Genomic DNA, 24,126 nt, shown 5'->3' on the forward strand with positions numbered 1-24,126 from the left:
GATACGCACCTTTATATGTAAAGGAGCGCATACCGTATCGATGGAACAGATGCAACGAGCGTGGAGCAGCGAACCTAATGGATACGCACCTTAAGAGTTAATATTCACAAAAAAGAAATAAAACAATATTTTTTCAAATATATTCATAATCATGAGAGAAATAACTTCATATAGTAAATTTTTCCTTGCTTGGCCTAATAATTTGGCCAGGTACTGTAGATCAAAAAATTTTAGTCAAAAATAGTCATATACCTCATGGATCTGCGTGCGTGTGCGGGCTTATGAGTACTTGATTGCTCATGGTTGTGCATACGTACGTATGTGTTTATTGTTCTTAAATGTTAACATTTACATAATTTTCAAAATTTTGGCTTTCTATTAGCCTTTTAGTACAACCAGACACTGTTCTAACTCTGGCTTTCTTTAATTGTAGCATTTAATTCACTTGTAACGCTGACCTGAAGATGACGTGTATATTCTAGAGATCGAAACCGGTGGTTGGTGGTCGTAGTGAAATTAAAAGATTATCAGTACGTCTGTCTTTCTTTACTTCATTTATAAAGAAATGTTTTCTATGTCCAGCAATTTTTAGAGCAGTGTAGCAAAGATAATAAGCATTCTGTATCAGAATTTAACATAATTATTTTTGAAGGTTACAACACGTCGCATCAAAATCCTTGAATGATTTATTATGTAGGTAATGTTATTGGGGCACTTTGTAACTATGCATAGTACCTATCACTTAAAAATTCCAATCCCATCTACGGTCTAGTATATGATATCTTTCTTATCGTATCGGTAATAAGTGCCATATTTTCGTGATAGCAAAAATCAGTTAAATTATGTTTTGTACTCACAACAAAAACACTATTTATCTATAAACATGTCGAAACTAACGTTAATATTAAGTTTAGTGCTAATATTTTCAAGTGTTGATTATGTGACTCCCTATAAAATTTTGGGAGTGTTTCCGTTTGGAGCTCCCAGTCATTACTTTTTAGGAAATGAGCTGATAAAGGGTTTAGCTTCCGCAGGTCATGATGTTACCATGATAACGGTTTTCGAAGAGAAAAATCCACCGAAAAATGGATCATATCGACAGGTGATCTTGGACGGTGTTCTGGAAGAGCAACAAGGTAAACTATATTTTATATTATACAGGGTGTTCAGAAACTCTACCGACAAACGGGAGCTAGAGCTATTTGAATATGGCGTCTGGTAATTAGTTTTTCTTAAATACCTCCGGAACGCTTCTATTTAGAAAAACAAAAATTGGTATGCATATTTATCTTCCAGAGATAAATCGATTCCATCCATTGCAAATTTCTAGTGCCGGTCATAGGCGTCCGTTTTGGGTAGGGCAACGGTTACTGTATCGCATAACTTTTTTGTCTTTAAAAGCATTTTTGAATCTGGATTATTAAATTGTGAGGTTAGGTATTCTTGTACTAAAAGGTACTCTTGTTTTAAGTCGATAGAATACACCGTTTTCTAGAAAAATTAATTTGAAAATTTTTCGTTTTTTAAATTTCAAAAAAAAATTTTCAAAAAAAACTATTTAGAAAAACGAAAACTTGTACGTTCAATTATTAGGCTATTGATTATATTCAAAATAAGATAGCTAAAAGGAACTACAACGTTAACGGGGTTTTATTATTTCATATGGTCAATGGACATCTATATATGAAAAAACCAGCGGTGTGCTACCATTTAAAGGGGTGCGTTTTTGAGAAATGGGTGAATTAGTCCCTGGGCACAGGTTACATTAGGGTGAGTTCTGTGCTCTTTTGGTACAAACATATCTACATAAAAGTTGTTCCTGGTTAAATTTCCTATCTAAATATTACTTTTTAAAGTCAACGATACTTTTTTTTCCAAAAATATATTCAAAAGAAAAAGCACAAAGAAACCCAAAACAAAGAAATTTTGTTTTTTGTCCCATAACTTTTGTCCACGAGGATATAGGTATAGACATTGCTTTACAGAAAAGAAACCTACATATTTCTTCTTCAAAATGTTGTTTAGTAGAGGTAATTAGGATTTATAGTTTTCGAAATATGATTTTTCAAATTTCGCCACTCACAGAAATTTTGGGCAATTTTCCTTGTTATTTCGCCAATATTGTTCTGTAACTTTTTTCTACGTAACTTTAGGTATATGCAATGATACACGTAATAGAAATAGAAGTCAATGACCTTTAAAATGGTCTACTGTATAACGTTGTACGACTTTTTTTAAAGAGATTATGGCTTTTCAAGGTGTTATACTTTTAATGATTTTTTATAATATAATATAAAAATAAAATAATATTATTATATAATATATTATATATTATATAATATTATATTGTATATTATATAATGCCTAATATAAAAAAATATTATTTTTTATATTTTTTACGATTATTTTTGAATAAGATGTATGTAATAATTTGATATTTTTCAAAATGTAATAAGTACTTGCAACGATTTTTGATTTTAGGATTATTTTTTAATTTTCTCAATATAACTGTTTTTGTCTTGTAGATGAATATACTATATATTGCTCAATAAAGGGGGCTTACTTTCTGTTCTTTAAAATGATGTATCATCTATATTTAAATAATGGAAACCGAGTGATTCTTTGATATTTTTTTACCTGTATTATTTAAAATGATTTCTTTTACAAAAATTACATAAACATTAGTCTTAGAAAACATCACTAAAGTTAAAATTATTTAAACGTTGACATTAGAAAAATTTTCAAAATCAAAGTCCATCTCGTCGTTAGCATTAGCTTCAATATCTTCCTCTGACACTTCAGTCATGTTAGAGTTCCCACAATTAGTACCCATGCACATGCACCCTTTGCAGAATATTGATGAACTAATCAATCTATCTTCCTATAACCGCAGTTTTTTGTACATCCTTTGGTACATTTACATGCTATTTTTTCAAGCAAAACTTGTGGTGCAGGAGATTTGACAATAAATATTGAAATTAATCCATATTTTGAAGTTTGCCCGGCCGAGTCAAGTGGATCCAAAGTAAAGTATTACCTATAAAAAATAAGATTCAATCATAACACACAATCACATAAAAAAGTTATAATGAGAAATTTAAAAAATAATCCTAAAATCAAAAATCGTTGCAAGTACTTATTACATTTTGAAAAAGCATATCTTATTCAAAAATAATCCTAGAATTTTTTATAATACACCATTTTAAAGTAAACAGAATAAGCTTTCTTTTTTATTATATGATATATACCTAAATGTAGAAAAAAATGTTATAATGGGAAATTTAAAAAATAATCGTAAAAAATATAAAAACTCGCTAAAAGTATAAAATCTTGAAAAAGATAACCTCCTTAAAAGAAGTCGTACAACATTATACAGTAGAACATTTTAAAGGTAATTGATTCCTATTCCTCTTACGTCTTACATGTACCATTGCATATGCCTAAAGTTGCGTAGAAAAAAGTTACAGAACAATATTGGCGAAATAACAAGGAAAATTGCCCAAAATTTCTGTGAGTGGCGAAGTTTGAAAAATCATATTTCGAAAACTATAAATCCTAATTACCTCTACTAAACACCATTTTAAAGAAGAAATGTATAGGTTTCTTTTCTGTAAAGCAATGTCTATACCTATATCCTCGTGGACAAGAGTTATGGGACAAAAAACAAAATTTCTTTCTTTTGGGTTTCTTTGTGCTTTTTCTTTTGAATATATTTTTGGAAAAAAAGTATCGTTGACTTTAAAAAGTGATATTTAGATAGGAAATTTAACGAGGAACAACTTTTATGTAGATATGTTTGTACCAAAAGAGCACAGAACTCACCCTAATGTAACCTGTGCCCAGGGACTAATTCACCCATTTCTCAAAAACGCACACCTTTAAATGGTAGCACTCCGCGGTTTTTTCATATATAGAGATTCATTGACCATATGAAATAATAAAACCCCGTTAACGTTGTAGTTCCTTTCTATAGTACGTAATCAATAGCCTATATATTCCAGAGATAAATCGATTTCATTAATTGCGAATTTCTAGCATCGGCCATATGCGTCGGTTTTGAGGTCCATGTCACCAGCCCCCCCTTTTTCGATTTGAGGGTCAAAAAAAAGCTCATTCGTTTGTATTGCGTTAGTACTGGATTGTATCACCCTTCATTCGTTTGTACTGCCCCCACCCTTTTAAATCTGCCTGGAGGGGCTGGTGACATGCCATCCCCCCCTTTTTCGATTTGAGGGTCAAAAAAAGGTTCATTCGTTTGTATTGCGTTAGTACTGGATTGTATCACCCTTCATTCGTTTGTACTGCCCCCACCCTTTTAAATCTGCCTGGAGGGGCTGGTGACATGCTATCCCCCCCTTTTTCGATCTGGGGGTCCGGGATGGGTATGTTCGTTTGTACTGCGTTAGTATCGGATTATATCGCCCTTATTTTGTTTGTACTGCCCCCACCCGTCTAGATTGGCCTGGGGGGGCCAGTGACATGCTACCCTGTACTCTGCACTTTTTGCCTTCTAAATGTCGAAAATAGGCTATTTCGTTTGTACTGCGTTAGTACTGGATTGTATCACCCTTCATTCGTTTGTACTGCCTCCACCCTTTTAAATCTGCCTGGAGGGGCTGGTGACATGCCATCCCCCCTTTTTCGATGTGGGGGTCCGGGATGGGTATGTTCGTTTGTACTACGTTAGTATCGGATTGTATCGCCCTTATTTTGTTTGTACCGCCCCCACCCGTCTAGATTGGCCTGGGGGGCCAGTGACATGCTACCCCTCTACTATGCATTCTTTGCCATATGAATGTCAAAAATAGGCTATTTCGTTTGTACTGCGTTAGTACTGGATTGTACCGCCCTTATTTTGTTTGTACTACCCCTACCCTTCTACATTTAAAACAGAGAAGGATTAGTGCTAGGAGTAAGGACACAAAATCAGCCAAACATTGCACATAGTAACACCGTGGGTGTAAAATTTGGTAAATTCGTCAAAAATGAAACGAATTAAATTTTGAAACTGAAAAACAGGCTTACAAGCCACTCTCCACTCTCCATGGGGAATGGAAATTTACCCCCTCAGATGGATCTCGGAGTAGTAGCGATTTGAAAAATGCTACATGTATTTGTTGGAGATATTTTGAACACCATTTTCAATCAGAAATCAGAGCAGCGACCTTGTCTTTTCCTACTAGGAAGAAATTTATCTATCCCCTCAATAAATTTTACAGTTTCAGACGCTATCGATATGATTATCAAAGATATTATGCGGCGTATTCCGAAATGCACTCTTCGTTGTACAATTTCAACCTCTCTGGATAACTGATTAACTGAAACATACATACGGCAGAATTCATTGGAATCGAAAATTATTAAAAGTATGTATTTGGAACATTAAATGAAAAGTTCCCACAATCAATATCTTTCTTACCATCTAATGTCAGAGACCAGATAACAATAATTGCAGCTGCTATGTTCTGGCAATTTGTTTTCTAGAAAGGTTTGTATTGTTCATTTATGACTGCAATAAGATTCAGAATTTCCGTAGGTATTTCATTATTTGTAAAATAAATATAGTGTCAAAAACTTGCTTATACATTTGACGCACTGTCCGTCAACGTGTTAATTGACTCTACAGATTCAGTGCCAAAACGAGACATTTTTATAGAAAAATATTTGCAAGTATATTAAATGCCAAACTGACCTATTAAATAAACAATGACATTGCAATTTTCGATTTCTACTATGGAATTATCGCTGTATAGACCGACGGATCTGTTTTGAGGTGGATGTGAGAGGTGGCATTCCGATTTTTGCAGATAAAATTAGGTAACAACTTCAGTAATTAAAATTGACTTACGCTCCTTCTCAAATATGTTTGGAACATTATTAAAAAAATTTACATATTTAAAAATTTCGAAAAACATCGATTTTTTTCAACTTTCATTGCTTGTAACTTAAAAACGATTCATTTTGGAACAAAGTCATAGGGAAATAAAATAAAGATAATTGAATTTTGTATGATATACGACACGACTGCTATAAAATATCTTAAATGATTATCCTTTCTGCAAAATAGCAATAAATACAAAATAAGAGGGCAAAATAAGCCTCTTTTTATTCAATGTTTTTCAACCACTTTGGTTGCACTTAGAACCTTCGTATTTTACTTAGAAAGTTCTTACAACATACTCAATCCGTCCACCAAATTTTATTAAAATCGACATAATAGATTTTGCATAATAATTTTGCAATCTAAATTTTTTTAGAAAAGTTCAAATTTTTTAAAAACTTTCTGAACAAAAAGTAGACCTGTTAGAAGTTTGCTAATTTTTTTACATATCGAGAGGTACCTTACCAATCCAGTACACTTTACAAAATTAAAATCGGATTATTTAAGCGGCCTCAGCACTGTTTTAAGGATATAAACAATTTTTTTACTTATAAACAAATATAGTGAGCACGTTTGAGTTGGAATAAATTCATTTTCTCGAGAATGGGCAACTCTGGAGATAAATCCCTAAACAGGTCGATTTTTATATTTAAATTATAATTTTTGGGATATCTATCATACTACTAACGTCAATCTGGGTGTGATGACGTAATCTATGATTTTTTTAAACGAAAATGTGGGTCGTGTGCTAGCTTATTTGAAACATTATTCAATTCTCTATTTATTACATAATTATTTATACAGGGTGCCCAAATTTTTTTTTAATTAATTGAGACAAACAGAAGAAAGTATTTAATTTAGTTAATTCGAGATACATTTTACTGTTGTCCTAAAACAGAAAAAAATGTTTATTTGATAAATAACAGAAAAATGAATTTATTCGTATTTATTAACTCAAACGTCCTCACTGTATTTGTTTATAAGCCAAAAAATTGTGTATAACTTTAAAACATTACTGAGGCCGATTAAATAAACCAACTTAAGTTCTGTAAAGTGTATTAGATAGGTAGGGCGTATCTTTATATGCAAAAAAATGAGCAAACTTCTAAATAATGGTCTACTTTTTGTTCAGAAAGTTTATAAAAAATTTTAACTTTTTTAAAAAAAATTAGATTGCAAAATTATTATGCAAAACCTATTAAGTGTATTTTATAGTCGTATATCATAAAAAATTCAATTATCTTTATTTTATTTCCCTACGACTTTATTCCAAAATGAATGGTTTTAAAAACGATTGAAAAGTTTTCAACAGAGAGGTTGAAATTGTACAACGAAGAGTGCATTTCGGAATGCGCCGCATGAGATCTTTCATTTTCATATCGATAGCGTGTAAAACTGTAAAATTTATTGAAAGGATGGATAAATTTCTTCCTAGGAGGAAAAGGCAAGGTCGCTCCTCTGATTTCTGATCGAAAATGGTGTTCAAAATATCTCCAACAAATACATGTACCATTTTTCAAATCGGTAGCGTAGAACTACTCCGAGATCCATCTGAGGATGTAATTTTCCATTCTTCATGGAGAGTGGCTTGCAAGCCTGTTTTTCAGTTTCAAAATGTAATTCGTTACATTTTTGACGAATTTACCAAATTTTACACCCGCAGTGTTACTATAATAGTTTTGGCTAATTTTGTGTCCTTACTCCTAGCATTAATCCTCCCCTGTTTTAAATGTAGAAGGGTAGCATGTCACTGGCCCCCCAGGCCAATCTAGACGGGTGGGGGCGGTACAAACAAAATAAGGGCGATACAATCCGATACTAACGCAGTACAAACGAACATACCAATCCCGGACCACCATATCGAAAAAGGGGGGATGACATGTCACCAACCCCTCCAGACAGATTTAAAAGGGTGGAGGCAGTACAAACGAATGAAGAGTGATACAATCCAGTACTAACGCAGTACAAACGAAATAGCCTACTTTCGACGTCAGATGGCAAAAAGTGCAGATTAGAGGGGTAGCATGTCACTGCCCCCCCAGGCCAATCTAGACGGGTGGGGGCAGTACAAACAAAATAAGGGCGATACAATCCGATACTAACGTAGTACAAACAAACATACCCATTCCGGACCCCCATATCAAAAAAGGTGGGGATGGCATGTCACCAGCCCCTCCAGGCAGATTTAAAAGGGTGGAGGCAGTACAAAAGAATGAAGGATGATACAATCCAGTACTAACGCAGTACAAACGAAATAGCCTATTTTCGACTTTCAGAAGGCAAAAAGTGCAGAGTAGAGGGTAGCATGTCACTGGCCCCCCCAGGCCAATCTAGACGGGTGGGGGCAGTACAAACAAAATAAGGACGATACAATCCGATACTAACGCAGTACAAACGAACATACCCATCCCGGACCTTCAGATCGAAAAAGGGGGGGATGGCATGTCACCCACCAGCCCCTCCAGGCAGATTTAAAAGGGTGGGGGCAGTACAAACGAATGAAGGGTGATACAATCCAGTACTAACGCAATACAAACGAATGAACCTTTTTTTGACCCTCAAATCGAAAAAGGGGGGGATGGCATGTCACCAGCCCCTCCAGGCAGATTTAAAAGGGTGGGGGCAGTACAAACGAATGAAGGGTGATACAATCCAGTACTAACGCAGTACAAACGAAATAGCCTATTTTCGACTTTCAGAAGGCAAAAAGTGCAGAGTAGAGGGTAGCATGTCACTGCCCCCCCCAGGCCAATCTAGACGGGTGGGGGCAGTACAAACAAAATAAGGACGATACAATCCGATACTAACGCAGTACAAACGAACATACCCATCCCGGACCTTCAGATCGAAAAAGGGGGGATGGCAAGTCACCAGCCCCTCCAGGCAGATTTAAAAGGGTGGGGGCAGTACAAACGAATGAAGGGTGATACAATCCAGTACTAACGCAATACAAACGAATGAACCTTTTTTTGACCCTCAAATCGAAAAAGGGGGGGATGGCATGTCACCAGCCCCTCCAGGCAGATTTAAAAGGGTGGGGGCAGTACAAACGAATGAAGGGTGATACAATCCAGTACTAACGCAATACAAACGAATGAGCTTTTTTTTGACCCTCAAATTGAAAAAGGGGGGGCTGGTGACATGGACCTTCGGTTTTGGGTAGGTCAAGGGTTATTTTATCGCATAACTTTTTTATCTTTAATTTTTAAGCATTTTTGACACTAGATTATTAAATTATGAGGTATTCTAGTAGTAAAAGTTCCTCTTGCTTCAAGTTGGTAAAATACACCGTTTTTTTTTTTTTCATTTTTTTCATTTTTTTCAATTTTTTTTTCAAATTCAAGAGACGGAAAATTTTCAAATCCATTTTTCTAGAAAACGGTGTGTCCTACCGACTTAAATCAAGAGTACCTTTTAGTACTAGCATACCTCACAATTTAATAATCCAAAGTGAAAGATGCTTAAAATGTAAAGGTAAAAAAGTTATGCGATAAAATAACCGTTACCTTACCCAAAACGGACTCCTATGACCGGTACTATAAATTCGCAATGGATGGAATCGATTTATCTCTGGAAGATAAATGTGTGTACAAATTTTTGTTTTTCTAACTAGAATCGTTCTGGAGGTATTTAAGAAAAACTAGTTACAAGACGCCATTTTCAAAGAGCTCTAGCTCCCTTAGGAAGTATTTTCGGACTGGATGAATTTGGTTAAATTGTCTTAAAATTACCTGAGGAATCTCCTGTCTTCGTTTGTCGATAGAGTTGCTGGACACCCTGTATAATAAGGATTTCCACAGCTTTCAATATATTCCTTCACTCACCTATTTTCTCCAGTTCTTCCTCTTCTGCCAGTCCCCTTTCTGAGGATTTCTTCCTTCCATTGCTTCGTCTACTTCTTCTCTGAAAGATCTTCGGGGGCTGCCTCTCCTCCATGTTCCTATTGGGCTCCACTGTGTTATTCTGTTTATCCAAACGTTTCTGGTCTGTTATTCAGACATGTCCGTACCAGGTTAATTTCTTCTGTTCTATCTAGTCTATTATATCAGAGTACATTCCCATTATTTTCTTAATCCCTATGTTATTTATTCTATCTCTTCTTGTTAGTCTGCAGCTTCTCCTTAGGAGTTCCATCTCTATTGCTCTTATTTTATTTTTGGTTTCCTTATTTATTGTTCAATTTTCATACCTAGTCAAGATACTTCTTGTCATGGTGTTACAGTATGTCCCTGTAAGTTGTATCCACATGGAAAACTTTTTTATTAATTTTACGAAAAAAATTTATTCTTTATAAAAAGTTCTGCATGGTCCAAAACCCAAGATTAAACCATCAGGTATCAAATTTTATGAATATTATACAAGGAGTGTCAAAAAATATGAATTTCGCTTAAGAGTAAAATAGCTTTATTTTTCACAATATTGAAAATTGCTATTATGAAAAGTTGTTTGGAATTAAAAAACTATATTCTAATATACAGGGTGTAACGAAAATACAGGTCATAAATTAAATCACATATTCTGAGACCAAAAATAGTTCGAATGAACCTAACTTACCTTAGTACAATTATGCACATAAAAAAAGTTACAGCCCTTTGAAGTTACAAAATGAAAATTGATTTTTTCAAATATATCGAAAACTATTAGAGATTCTTTACTGAAAATGGGCATGTGGCATTCCTATGGCAGGAACATCTTAAAAAAGAATTATAGTGAAATTCGTGCACCCCATAAAAATTTTATGGGGGTTTTGTTCCGTTAAACCCCCCCCCCAAACTTTTGTGTACGTTCCAATTAAATTATTATTGTGGTACCATTAGTTAATTTCAATATTTCTAAAACTTTTTGCCTCTTAGTATTTTTTCGATAAGGCAGTTTTTATCGAGATGCGGCTTCTTTTTTAATATGTTAAAATTTTTATGGGGGTTTTGTTCCTTTAGACCCCCCAAATGTTTGTGTATGTTCCAATTAAACTATTACTGCGGTACCATTAGTTAAACACAGTGTTTTTAAAACTTTTTTACCCCCTTGTATTTTTTCGATAAGGCGCCTTTTATCGAGATGTGGTTTCTTTTTTAATATGGTTCAAAATGTACCTAAAAATGTAAATCATAAATAAATTTTCATATTATTACCAAGTCTCCATAATCGTATGTACTTAGCCATATACAAATATGTGGTGGATTTGACAAAAATTCAAAATATCTCAATAAAAACTGACTTTTCGAAAAAGTACTAAGAGGCAAAAAAGTTTTTAAAATATTGTCTTTAACTAATGGTACTACAATAATAATTAAATTGGAACGTACACAAAAGTTTGGGGGGTTTAAAGGAACAAAAACCCCATAAAATTCTTATGGGGTGTCCAAATTTCACTATAATTTTTTCTTGAGATACTACTACCATAAGAATGCCACATGTCTATTTTCAATAAAATATCTCTAATAGTTTTTGATATATTGGAAAAAATCGATTTTCATTTTGTAACTTCAAAGGGCTGTAACTTTTTTATGTGCATATTTGTACTAAGGTAAGTTAGGTTCAGTCGAACTATTTTTGGTCCAAGAATGTGTGATTAAATTTATGACCTGTATTTTTGTTGCACCCTGTATAGGTATGTCAAAAAAGATGAATTTAGATCAAAAGTAAAGTACCTCTATAGTTCAGAATATTTCAATAAGAACGATGTAATTACATACTGAAACATAGTCTTTAATTCTAAATAACTTTTCATAATAAGAGTTTTCGATATTGTGAACAATAAACGTATTTTACTCTTGAGCGAAATTTATATTTTTTGACATACCTCGTATAAAATTGATAAAATTTGACAAAAGATGGTTGTATTTTAGGTTTAGGACCATGCAGAACTTTTTATTAAGAATCACTTTTTTTCGTAAAATTAATAATAAACGAGTTATCTGAATTTAACTGAAAATAATGTTGGTTATCCATAATTTTTCAAAAAAAATCAATTAGAAGGATGCAATTGCATACTTGAATATAGTTCTTAATTCCAAACCACTTTTCATAATAGCAATTTTCAATATTGTGAAAAATAAAGCTACTTTACTCTTGAGTGAAACTCAAACTTTTTGACATACCTCGTATAATGTTCAAAAATATGATATTTGATGGTTAAATGTTAGGTTTTGGACCATGCAGAGCTTTTTATGAAAAATAACTTTTTTTCGTAAAATTAATAATAAAAAAGTTTAACATATGGATACAACTTATACGCTCTGAGCTTCGCTCGTGTCGCTCCTAGCGGACTACTAATGCAACTTTCACCGGTAATTTTTTAATTTATTATTTAATTGTTATCGCTTAATATTTACAACGCAAAAAAGTAATTAAATTGTAATCGATTTTTTTAAGATTTTGCTAATCATTTTGACGTTCTATTGATGAAATATTAATTTCTTACTTCGGATACTTTCACAATTATCGTGTAGATGGCGCTAAGATTAATAAATTAATTTATAATTACATATTACGGAACATTAAAAAAACTTAAATTCAGTATTTAATACGTAAGTATATTTAAGGTAAAAATATATACCACAGCTTTGACCAACTAATATTTTTTATAATTAATGCTTTTATTTTTAATTTTAAATTAATCACTTTGACATTTATGTCAAATTTCCAGTAAACGTTTACAGACTTGTCACTACTGGCGCCCGCGAATTTTTAAATGTCCCCTCTACGTACGAGCTCACAGCGTATAGGTACATACTGTATATATTCTTCTTTTTGTTTATATACTGATGTTCTTATCCCATAGTACCGGGTTTAATTTTTTATATCTTCTTCAGTTGTTCCTTTGTTTGATATTATAAACCCACATACTTGTACCCAAATACCCAAATACATGTTACATACATTTTTGTATGAAACATTGTTTCCAGCCAGTTTGCAGTTTTATTTTTGTATTATCCGTTGTTAGGTATTCAGTTTTCTTTTTCCGGATGGAAACAAGTTTGAGAAACAAATTGGAGCTTATTTTCTTATTTATTCTTACTATCGTTGATATTCGACAGATTATTTTGTAATACTTCAAAGTAGATATTTGTAAATAAACATTCAGTGACATTTTTATCACAATTAATGTCAAACACATTTTTCAACTTGTCAAAGTGAACAGCACAGTTTAGCAAATATTTAAACGAAAATATGATTCATTCCACCAACATACGTCTGTTTTGGATTATCGCGACAACGAATATTTCAGTGTGTAAATGGCTCTAATATTTATTCCAATAAACAGCAATGTAATTTGCAATTTATTTTCGTTCTTCATATTTTGCACAATAAAATATTCGTTGTCGAAATAATCCAAAACAGACGTATATTCGTGGAATAACGTATATCAATAAAATATTAGTTAAAATTATTTATAAATACAGTTTTATTCACGAAATATTCTTACCGAAGTACACTCGAGCGCTTAAAATTGCCGATTTTTATTCCCCTCATAACAATTTGACATTACAGTACGTTCTTTAACGGTAAAATATTGCAAAACTTCTAAATTTTAAAGAACCGATTGAATTGACATGAAATTTGGCATACATAGCTAATAAGCCAAAGAAAAAAAGTGATATTGTGCCGATGTGTGCTTTTGCCCTAAGGGTGACTTTCACCCCTTCTCGGGGATGAAAAAATATATGTCCAAAATAAGTTCGGAATTCGATAAATTGACTAATTCTAAGCGACTTTTGTTCTATAGAGTTTCTTCACCAAGTCAACACTTTTCGAGTTATTTACGAGTAAATATGTTCATTTTTCAACAAAATAACCACGTTTTTAGACGGTTTTTCGCAAATAACTCAAAAAGCAAGTATTTTGTCGAAAAAAATATTCTTAATATTTTTAATAAAATATAATAAAATATAAATCAAGAAGTGAAAAAAATGGTGCATATAAGAAGTCTGTAGACCTAGTAAAAGCAAAGTTGTTGCTAATGAAAAGTAGGTTCTTATTCGTCAAATTCCAAATCGAATATTTCATCGAGAAATAACCAAAAAATGGAACACTTTTCGGGGAACACTCTATAGAAATTTTTTAAAGTGGTTAAAAAAAGGTTTACTTTTGCTTTTTAAAAAAACATAACATTAAAAGTAAGTGAGTTACGATCAAAATATTGTTGATCCCTTTTATTTTTTGATAAAAAGAATCACGAAAAGCATAATTAGCATCCCAAATAAAATTAATCGTTACTGCTTCACAAGTTACTTTTTTTATTTATTATTTATACGATCTGTAAGTTTCATCGGTTCAAAGTGCTTATTTTTGAAACGGCTGTAGTTAAAATGGCTTGAAAGAGTCACTAATCCCGAGTGTATGCAAACTTTGAACAGCCATAGCATAATCAAATTTTGTATAACAGGAAAACAATAAATCCAAAATATCTAGAACAGCAAAACGTACATTTTAATACTCCTTTAGATTTTTGGTATTGCTAATAATTTTTAAGATATTTTGAAAAAAAAAACATTTTTTTCAAAATTTAAAATTTAAAAATGTTATTTTAAAACCAATTTTTTTCAAAAATAAGCATGTTGAATCGATGACACTTACAGATCATATAAACACAACATAAATAAAGCAACTTGTAAAGCGGTAACGATTAATTTTATTTAAGTTGTTAATTAGGGGGTGATTTTCCCGATTTTTTTGCCAAATCAAAAGGGACCAACAGTATCTTGAGCTTACATTTGATACTAGAATCTTTTTTTATAAAAATAAAAATAAAATTTTTAAACTCGAATTACATTTATTTGAAATTTGGCGAATATGAACCTATTTTTCTTTAGCTATAACTTTGCTTCTACTAGGTCTAGACTAGATACTTCATGTGTATACCATTTTTTTTACTTTTTCACAGGCTATATTTTTGCTAAGAATAGTTTTTTCGATGAAATACTTACTATTTGAATTATTTGCGAAAAATTGTATAAAAACGTGTTTTCTTTGTTGAAAAATGAACATAATTCACTCGCAAATAACTCGAAAATATTAGCTTAGTGAAAAAGCTGTATAAATTAAAAGTTGCTTAGAATTAGTCAGTTTATTGAATTCCGGACTTATTTTGAACGCATGTTTTTCACCCCTGAAAAGGGGTGAAAGTCACTCTCAGGGCAAAAGCACACATCGACCCAATATCACTTTTTTTTCTTTGACATATTTGCTATCCGTATGCCAAATTTCATGTCGATCCAAACGGTTCTTTAAAATTTACAGCAAAAACCGTCAAATAATGTACTAAAAGTTTATTATAGTTCATTTTCTTAAATGTGACAGTTCAGTCAAAACTAGGAAACTCATTTTAATTAAACAGAAACAGTCTATCTAAAAATTTGGACAGAATTTAACACGTGATGAAAAATCTTACTACACGACCGGAAATTAAAATCATTTAAAAAACGCCGAAAGTTTAATTTTTGTAGGTTTATATTGGTCAAAATCTCTATGAATGAAATAATCGTTTAAATTTGGTCAGGGTAGCCTTGATGATTTCCAATCTCCGATAGGAGTAGCACAAGAAGAAGAAGAAGAAATTTGACTTAAATATTATTTAAAAAAAAATGTCGAAACAAAATGTCGAAAACAAAATGTCGAAACCCAAAAGACTCCATTTTCAAACAAATAAATGTTTAAAAATAATAAAATCTTTGGATTTCTTAATTCGGAAACAGATTCTCTCTTATACCTATTCCCATCCTTCTAAAAATTGCAAGAAATAAAGGGTGATGAATGTATAGACATGGGGAGTCTACATAGTTGCACTCCACAACATATCAATTCACCGAGGTAAAGATTAACAAATCTGCTTCCTAGTACTCGATACGTGAGTAAAAACGGTAGGTAGATAAAAGGCATTATATTTAATTTCGATTCAGAGATCATAACCATCTTTCTATGGACCATTTCGAACTCTTTTGTTCTCATCAGGAAAACAACTGTAATGATGCTATGAATCGAAAAATAAAACACCTTTGCCATTCATGCCAATTACAAAATATAATTAACATTAAGACGCTATAGCGTCTTCCGTAGGCGTAAATCCAAAGATTTTATTATTTTTAAACATTTATTTGTTTGAAAATGGAGTCTTTTGGGTTTCGACATTTTGTTAATAGAGGTCGCTATAGCGTCTTAATGTTAATTATATTTTGTAATTGGCATGAATGGCAGGGTCTAGTACTATTCGGCGCCGCCGGTTCGGCGCGGGCGGTTCGGCGGGCCGGTTCGGCGCGGCCGGTTCGGCGCCGCCGATTCGGCTTCGGCCGGTTCGGCGCCGGCCGATTCGGCGTCGGCTGTTTTGGCGCCAGATTATACCTACGTTACTTTTTTAGAAATTTAAGAGGCTCTTGATTTATATCTATACCACACTAAAAAAATATATTAAATGTTATTTTTTCCAACTTTATGGATTTCTTTATGGATTTAAGGTTTAAAAAAAACAATTTTTCAAGTTTATTGAGACTCTTTATTCAAAAAAATATATCTATATACAATATGTACAAGTTTTAAAAACTACTTAATTTTGCCGCATTTCAAAATTATAGGCGATACCCCTCAAAAAATCATTTAGGTTTCTATTTTCGTAGTCTAACACTAGACTTTCAATTCGTTGGTCTGCCTGAATATATTTCTTTAACTTGCTTGGAGGTTCGTTTCCAGCAATCAGCCGTTCAAGGAAAACATCCCGTCCGGCTTGAATTTTCTTTAGGGCATCAATGAACTTCCATCAGGGCCGCGTTTAGGTCAATTGCCGCCCTAGGCAATTCTCTAGTAGCCGCCCTTCAAAAATGTATCATTTTTGCGAAAAAAAAATGAAAGCAGAATTTTTTATTTAGGGAGCGTTCAAGTATTACGTAACGCGATTTTTGAAGATTTTTGACCCCCCTCCCCCTACGTAATGCAATTTTCAAAGATTTTTGACCCCCCCCCCCCCCCAACCTGCGTTACGTAATACTTGAACTGTCCCTTAAATAAGAAATGTATTGTTTGGAAATGTATTAAAAATATTATTTTCCGCAAATCGCCAGGAAATTTTGACATTCCTGTCAAAATTTCTTGAAGAAAAAGTCAGGACTTCCTTACTGTAAGGAAATGTCATTTCCTTACTGTAAGGAAATGATATTTCCGTACAGTTGTTAGTGTTCTACATAAATGATAGAAAACACATTGCTATTAAAACCTTGTAAATTACCTTAATCATTAAATTTTCTTTATTTGGAGCTTCCTGGATAAATTTTTCAATTTCTTCCTTCGTTAAAATCTTAGATTTCTTTGCCCTATAACCTTGAGCTTGCCGTTTCAATAAAGAACGAAGTTTTGAGTATGTAGATATATCTACATTGTGTTTAAGTGCAAGGGTTGACTTCAGCATTGAATAATTGGCCCATAATGTTGAAGTATTTATCTTTAAACAAAGGTCTAGGAAGTATGCCATTACAACATTTTCTGAGAAAGAACTCGTATTTTTACTCATGCGATAATCCATAAAACGTCTGTATGCATTTTCGTACTTTTCTCTTGATTTCTTTGGCAATAATTCTAATGAAGCAGTATTCACTGCCTCAACCAGCTCTGGAGGAGTCCCAGGAATGGAAATTTCATCATCACTTATCATTTTACTTTCGAGAACACCAGCAATTAAATTTATAAGCGTCAAGTTTGACAATTCAACCTCAATACGTTTCCATAGTAACCCAAGTAATTTTATTAGGAATTTCAAAGCACCATTTATTTGGGAATAAAATTATCGCGTTTTTTTTAAATCAATCAATATCTGTCGAATTTTAAACGATTTGCGGAAAAATAGTATGTTTACCTCGTAGGAAAAGCCACATTCCTGGACTCTGTGTTGCTAAGTCTCGGCTTGCGCCTCGACTTAGCAATCTTCACAGTCGTCCAGGAATGTTAAGCTTTTCCTACCCGGTAAACAATGTACTATTATTTTACATCAAGCGTAATGTTACATATTACTATTATAAAAAGACGCCATGCATTTATTTTGACAATATTACTATATGACATGACAGTTCTTACAAAGGGCAGAAACTTGTCACTCACTGCTGCCAACACAACATTTCAAAGGTTTGTTCCCACAGTTCAGTGTACTCTAACACCCTTCCTCAAACCTGTAAAATGCTTGGTGGTGAAATAAAAATCTCAAACTAAATTTAACATTTTCACAAATTTACAAAATTTTTCATTAATTAATGCTTTAGTAAACACATCTGCCAGCTGACTCTCTGTAGGAATATATTCCAATTTTAACATGTTACTATTTACTAAGTCACAAACACAAAATGCAATTTAACACCTATAGGTTTGCATCTTTTGTTATCCTCAAAATTGTGAAGTAATTTAATAGTGCCTTTGTTGTCATCAAACAAACAAACTGGCAATTGTATATTAATTTATAAATCTGATAACAAATTTCTAACATATAAAAATTCACATGATGCAGTGCAAACTGCTGCAAACTCTGACTCTGTGCTTGAGAAAGTCACAAATTTTGTTTTTTGGAACTCCAAGAAATTAAATTACCAAATATTTTAAATCAGTGAAATACCTCAATTTTATGTTTAATTACATACAGAGAGGTCCTAAATTATGGAATAAATTCATTTTCTCTTAAATGGATGACTTTAGAGAAAAATTCCGAAACAGATCGATTTTTATTTATAAATTACAATTTTTTGGCATATATTTGATACTAGTGACGTCATCCATCTGAGATTGATTACATAATCGATGGTTTTTATAAATGGGAATAGGGGTAGTGTGGCACCTCATTTGAAAGGGCGTTCAATTCTATAAACGTTATAAAATCTTTAAAATAATAAAATCTTTGGATTTACGCCTACGGAAGACGCTATAGCGTCTTAATGTTAATTATATTTTGTAATTGGCATGCATGGCAAAGGTGTTTTATTTTTCGATTCGGAGCATCATTACAGTTGCTTTCCTGATGAGAACAAAAGAGTTCGAAATGGTCCATAGAAAGATGGTAATTATCTCTGAATCGAAATTAAATATAATGCCTTTTATCTACCTACCGTTTTTACTCACGTATCGAGTACTAGGAAGCAGATTTGTTGATCTTTGCCTCGGTGAATTGATATGTTGTGGAGTGCAACTATGTAGACTCCCCATGTCTATACATTCATCACCCTTTATTCCTTGCAATGTTTAGAAGGATGGGAATAGGTATAAGAGAGAATCTGTTTCCGAATTAAGAAATCCAAAGATTTTATTATTTTTAAACATTTATTTGTTTGAAAATGGAGTCTTTTGGGTTTCGACATTTTGTTAATAGAGGTCGCTATAGCGTCTTAAGGCCGGCCGTTGCATGAAAGAGAGGTCCCCTACTTTCGGTGCAACAGAGAGAAAAGATTATTTCCCGAGAGATGCTGCCTCTATCGGAAAAATAATGCAATAGATATCTAAGTGAGGCCGCATAGCCGGCCGATATATATTTTAGTTTGGTTCTTAATCAGTACAGAGAGGTATGCGGGTGCGGCCTCGCTAAGACGACTCGAAATCGTTTTATATATCAGGTGCGAACTTTTAATTTTCTAGGTGGTCTCGCTGAAAATTTTACTCGGATAAATACTGTGCTCGTATCTCGTGGTAAAATCTAAACCAAAAGTATTGGAGAAATCTATTTCGCATATTGGTTCATCATAGTTTGTTACCTACTTCTCATGTCCCAATATTATAAAATTATACCAGGGAAGAACAATTATATCACTCAAATATGTCTAATTGTCTATTTTAGAATGAAAATGTCTATGTATTTTAATGAAAGCTTATAACCAAGGATGGTACTAAAGATGAGAAATTTGACCAAGGCTGTCTGTCCATCTGTCCGTCCGACCGCGAATGTAACTACTCCGTCATTATGCCAGGGAAAATGACAAATGAGGTTTCGAATCAACGATTATAATCCAACGATGGTACTAAAGATCAGCAATTTGGTCCGTCGGTCTGCCTGACCGCGAATATAACTCCTCCGTCACTGTACCAGGTAGAATGACCAATAAGGTGTCGAATGAAAGCTTATAACCAAGGATGGTAGTAAAGATGAGATATTTGACCAAGGCTGTCTGTCCATCTATTCGTCCGACCGCGAATGTAACTACTCCGTCATTATGCCAGGTAAAATGACAAATGAGGTGTGGAATGAACGGTTATAATCCAACGATGGTACTAAAGATGAGCAATGTTATGTCAAAATAATTTTATTTTATCGAATTATCGCGCTACATGAGCACAATAAGCTAATTTGAAATAAATTAGTAAATAATATCTAAATATTAGTTTATTGCATGTATTATAATATATTATAATGCCATATGACAAGGTATTTTACTTTCCCGCACGCCGTGCGTGAAAGTGCAACTTTCGGAAACGAAATGCGTGCGTGAATCTTTAGTACCATCATTGGATTATAACCGTTCACTGTACACTCGTCACCTCATCTGTCATTCTGCCTGGCATAATGACGGAGTAGTTACATTCGCGGTCGGACGGACCGATGGACAGACAGCCTTGGTCTAATTTATCATCGTTAGTACCATCCTTGGATTATAAGCTTTCATTCGACACTTCATTTGTCATTCTACCTGGTACAGTGACGGAGGAGTTATATTCGCGGTCAGGCAGACCGAAGGACCAAATTGCTCATTTTTAGTACCATCGTTGGATTATTACCGTTCATTCGACACCTCATTTGCATTCTACCTGGCATATTGACGGAGTAGTTACATTCGCGTTCGGACGGACAGATAGATAGGCAGCCTTGGTTAAATTTCTCATCTTTAGTACCATCCCGAGTTATAAGCTTTCATTCGACACCTTATTTCTCATTCTACCTGGTACAGTGACGGAGGAGTTATATTCGAGGTCAAGCAGACCGACGTACCAAATTGCTCATCTTCAGTACCATCGTTGGATTATAACCGTTCATTCGACACCCCATTTGTCATTCTACCTTGCATAATGACGGAGTAGTTACATTCACGGTCGGACGGACCGATGGACAGATAGCCTTCGTCTAATTTCTCATCTTTAGTACCATCCTTCGATTATAAGCTTTCATTCGACACCTCATTTGTCATTCTACCTGGTACAGTGACGGAGGAGTTATATTCGCGGTTAGGCAGACCGACGGACCAAATTGCTCATCTTTAGTACCATCGTTGGATTATAACCGTTCATTCGACACCTCATTTGTCATTCTACCTGGCATAATGACGGAGTGGTTACATTCGCGGTCGGACGGCCAGATGAACAGACAGCATTGGTCAAATTTCTCATCTTTAGTACCATCCTTGGTTATAAGCTTTCATTCGACACCTTATTGGTCATTCTACCTGGTACAGTGACGGAGGAGTTATATTCGCGGTCAGGCAGACCGACGTACCAAATTGCTTATCTTTAGTACCATCCTTGGATTACAAGCTTTCATTCGACACCTCATTTGTCATTCTATCTGGTACAGTGACGGAGGAGTTATATTCGCGGTCAGGCAGACCGACGGACCAAATTGCTCATCTTTAGTACCATCGTTGGATTATAACCGTTCATTCGACACCTCATTTGTCATTCTACCTGGCATAATGACGAGTAGTTATATGCGCGGTCGGACGTACCGACGGCCAGACAGTATAAATTTCTCATCTTTAGTAGCATTCTTGGATTATAAGCATTCATTTGACAACTTTATTCGGCAAAAATATTTCTTGGGGATTTTTGTCCGGGGATTTTTGTCCAAAAATTGTGGGGATTAGTGTCCGGGATTTTTTGTGGGGATTATTTGTCCGGGGATTATTTGTGGGGATTTTTTGTCCGGGATTATTTGTCCGGACCCCTAGTAAACTCATATTCGTCAAATACCTAAATTTCCAAAGGAAAGTTTCAAACGGGCCATTACGCTCCTGAATTTTTTAGGTTTTTATAATTTTTTTCGTAGCGCCATCTTATACATAATGGCTACATTAACAGAGTTTAGATTCTTACAGATTCCTATACTCTTTTCGTATTATATGTCCAAGATTTACGTTTCACATGCCAATTTCTATTAATTGAAGAAATTTATTTTAAAAGTACACCACGCAAAAAGTACTTTATTACTTCACATTTTTTTAACGTTACTTCCTTCCATTACATATATATTAGTGCTAGACTAAATTTTATCATGAAATTCATTTAAATACTTGAGTAATTTAGATATAAACGCTCTTATATTTATTGAGAAAAAAGCAAAACTTTCACATTTTTTTATAAACAGTACACAACAGGTAGGATAGCAAAAATATGGCTGTAATTAGCGAGATATATTGTTAGTAGTTTAAGCATTTTTCGGTATACATATATGCTCTAGATTATGAGTGGTGTACTTTATAAAGGTGATGGGATCGCCTATACTTATAACATTACCAATGGCCGGCCTTTGTTAATTATATTTTGTAATTGGCATGCATGGCAAAGGTGTTTTATTTTTCGATTCGGAGCATCATTACAGTTGCTTTCCTGATGAGAACAAAAGAGTTCGAAATGGTCCATAGAAAGATGGTAATTATCTCTGAATCGAAATTAAATATAATGCCTTTTATCTAAATATTATTTGTTTTTTAGTTATATTTAAAGACGTTACGAACCTTTCGAAGAAGCAGTCAGCATTCACTAACCCCCTACATATGCTAACTATGTTCAATACAATTGGATATAAAGTTTCTGAAATGGTGCTCTCCCATTCAAAAATGCAGACGTTAATGAAGTCCGATGAAAAATTTGACATAGTAATAACTACGCAATTCGCAATCGAAGCTGTCAAAGCTCTAGCTCCTCATTTCAATGCACATTTAGTGCTGTTCAATAACCATGCTGCAAACAATTGGATGAACCACTTCGTTGGCAACCCAACTCTTCCGTCTTTGAACCCGAATATTGTACTAGGATATCCAGAACTTATGAGTTTCCAGCAACGCTTAGTCAACACATTATTATCGGTATGTATTATTACTTGAAATTTTCACAGAAAGTAGGGAATAGTCCAAGGATCATTTTCTATATCATGCCGCTGTACGCTACAATCTTGGGAATGTTGCCACCCCATCTCGGGGGTGGGAATTTTATATTACATTTTGACCATGTAAATTGATGTAAAAAGTAATTCTAAGACAAAATTTTTTGTACATTTTCTTCGTAAAACATTTTATTTTTTTATTCATTCGCGGTTGAAAGTAACAGTTTTTCGACGAAAAAATCCACCTTTATTGAGGGTTTTTTGAGAATAACTCGAAAAATATGCATTTAATTAAAAAAACTGTAGATATCAAAATTGCATCTTTTAGTAACACAAACCAAATTTTCTATATTTTTCTATAATAAAGAGATACGGCATGTTAAAAGTTAGCTTTTTTCGTCAAGTGCATAATTTGAAATATTCAAAGTCAAATAACGGGAAAACTTTACAGTTTTCGAGGAAAACATCGATAATCTTTTTTCAATCATACAATTAAGCCTTTTAAAAACAAATAATAAAGTTTCTAGCGTAAAAATTGAGCGACTTATGATAAAAAAATCGGTACCTGCTTTTATCTACAAAAAAATCAGTGAAAACAACCCCCTCACTACCCTCTTAATTAAAAATTGGTCTTCACCTTTCCGTAATTCCATTTATATTTGCATTATAAATACACCCAAGAAGTTTGACCTATTTAAAAGGCCTAATTTTAGAAGCATTGGAGTTTAAAAAAAATAGATTTTTTGCAATTTCGTATTTTTCACCTTTTTCTTCAAAATATCTCCGAAAATACTGGAGATACGAAAAAAATGATAAATTACTAAATTGTAGCTCCTTTAATAACTTAAATTTTTTTGGACATATATTTTCATTTTAGTGAATACTTAGCAAGATCTAGCTATTTAAAACCTCTATTTACGAGCAAACACCCCATTATTCGAGCCCTTTAAACCCACCCCAATTAAAAACTAAGAAATCTTATAGAATTTAATTTACACAGTCTTATAGCTCTTCAAAAATCCTACAAAATTATTTTTAAAAAAATTTTTAATCGCCAAAAATAAAGGAGCTATGTTTATAAAACGAATTTTTGTTTTCGAAAAATTTGAATAGTGCGCTTTTCAATGCATATAATGCCACAGAACCGGTTCGTAGGATGACTGGAAGATGACTAAAAAACTATTTGTATTTGTAC

The 24,126-nt window shown here is 33.4% G+C and overlaps 1 protein-coding gene across 1 annotated transcript in view; it reads left to right on the forward strand.

Annotated features, from left to right (window-relative positions):
* The first annotated feature begins 717 nt into the window (after positions 1-717).
* The window catches only part of LOC126884112 (UDP-glycosyltransferase UGT5-like), a 50,464-nt gene continuing 27,055 nt past the window's right edge, over positions 718-24,126 (forward strand). The window contains exons 1-2 of the mRNA XM_050649917.1: positions 718-1,136; positions 22,541-22,914. Of these exons, the coding sequence (XP_050505874.1) occupies positions 884-1,136; positions 22,541-22,914 (627 nt within the window). The 5' untranslated portion in view covers positions 718-883. The remainder of the gene's footprint in view (positions 1,137-22,540; positions 22,915-24,126) is intronic.

The sequence above is a fragment of the Diabrotica virgifera genome, chromosome 4 (genome assembly GCF_917563875.1).
Source record: "Diabrotica virgifera virgifera chromosome 4, PGI_DIABVI_V3a".
Lineage (NCBI taxonomy): Eukaryota > Metazoa > Arthropoda > Insecta > Coleoptera > Chrysomelidae > Diabrotica > Diabrotica virgifera.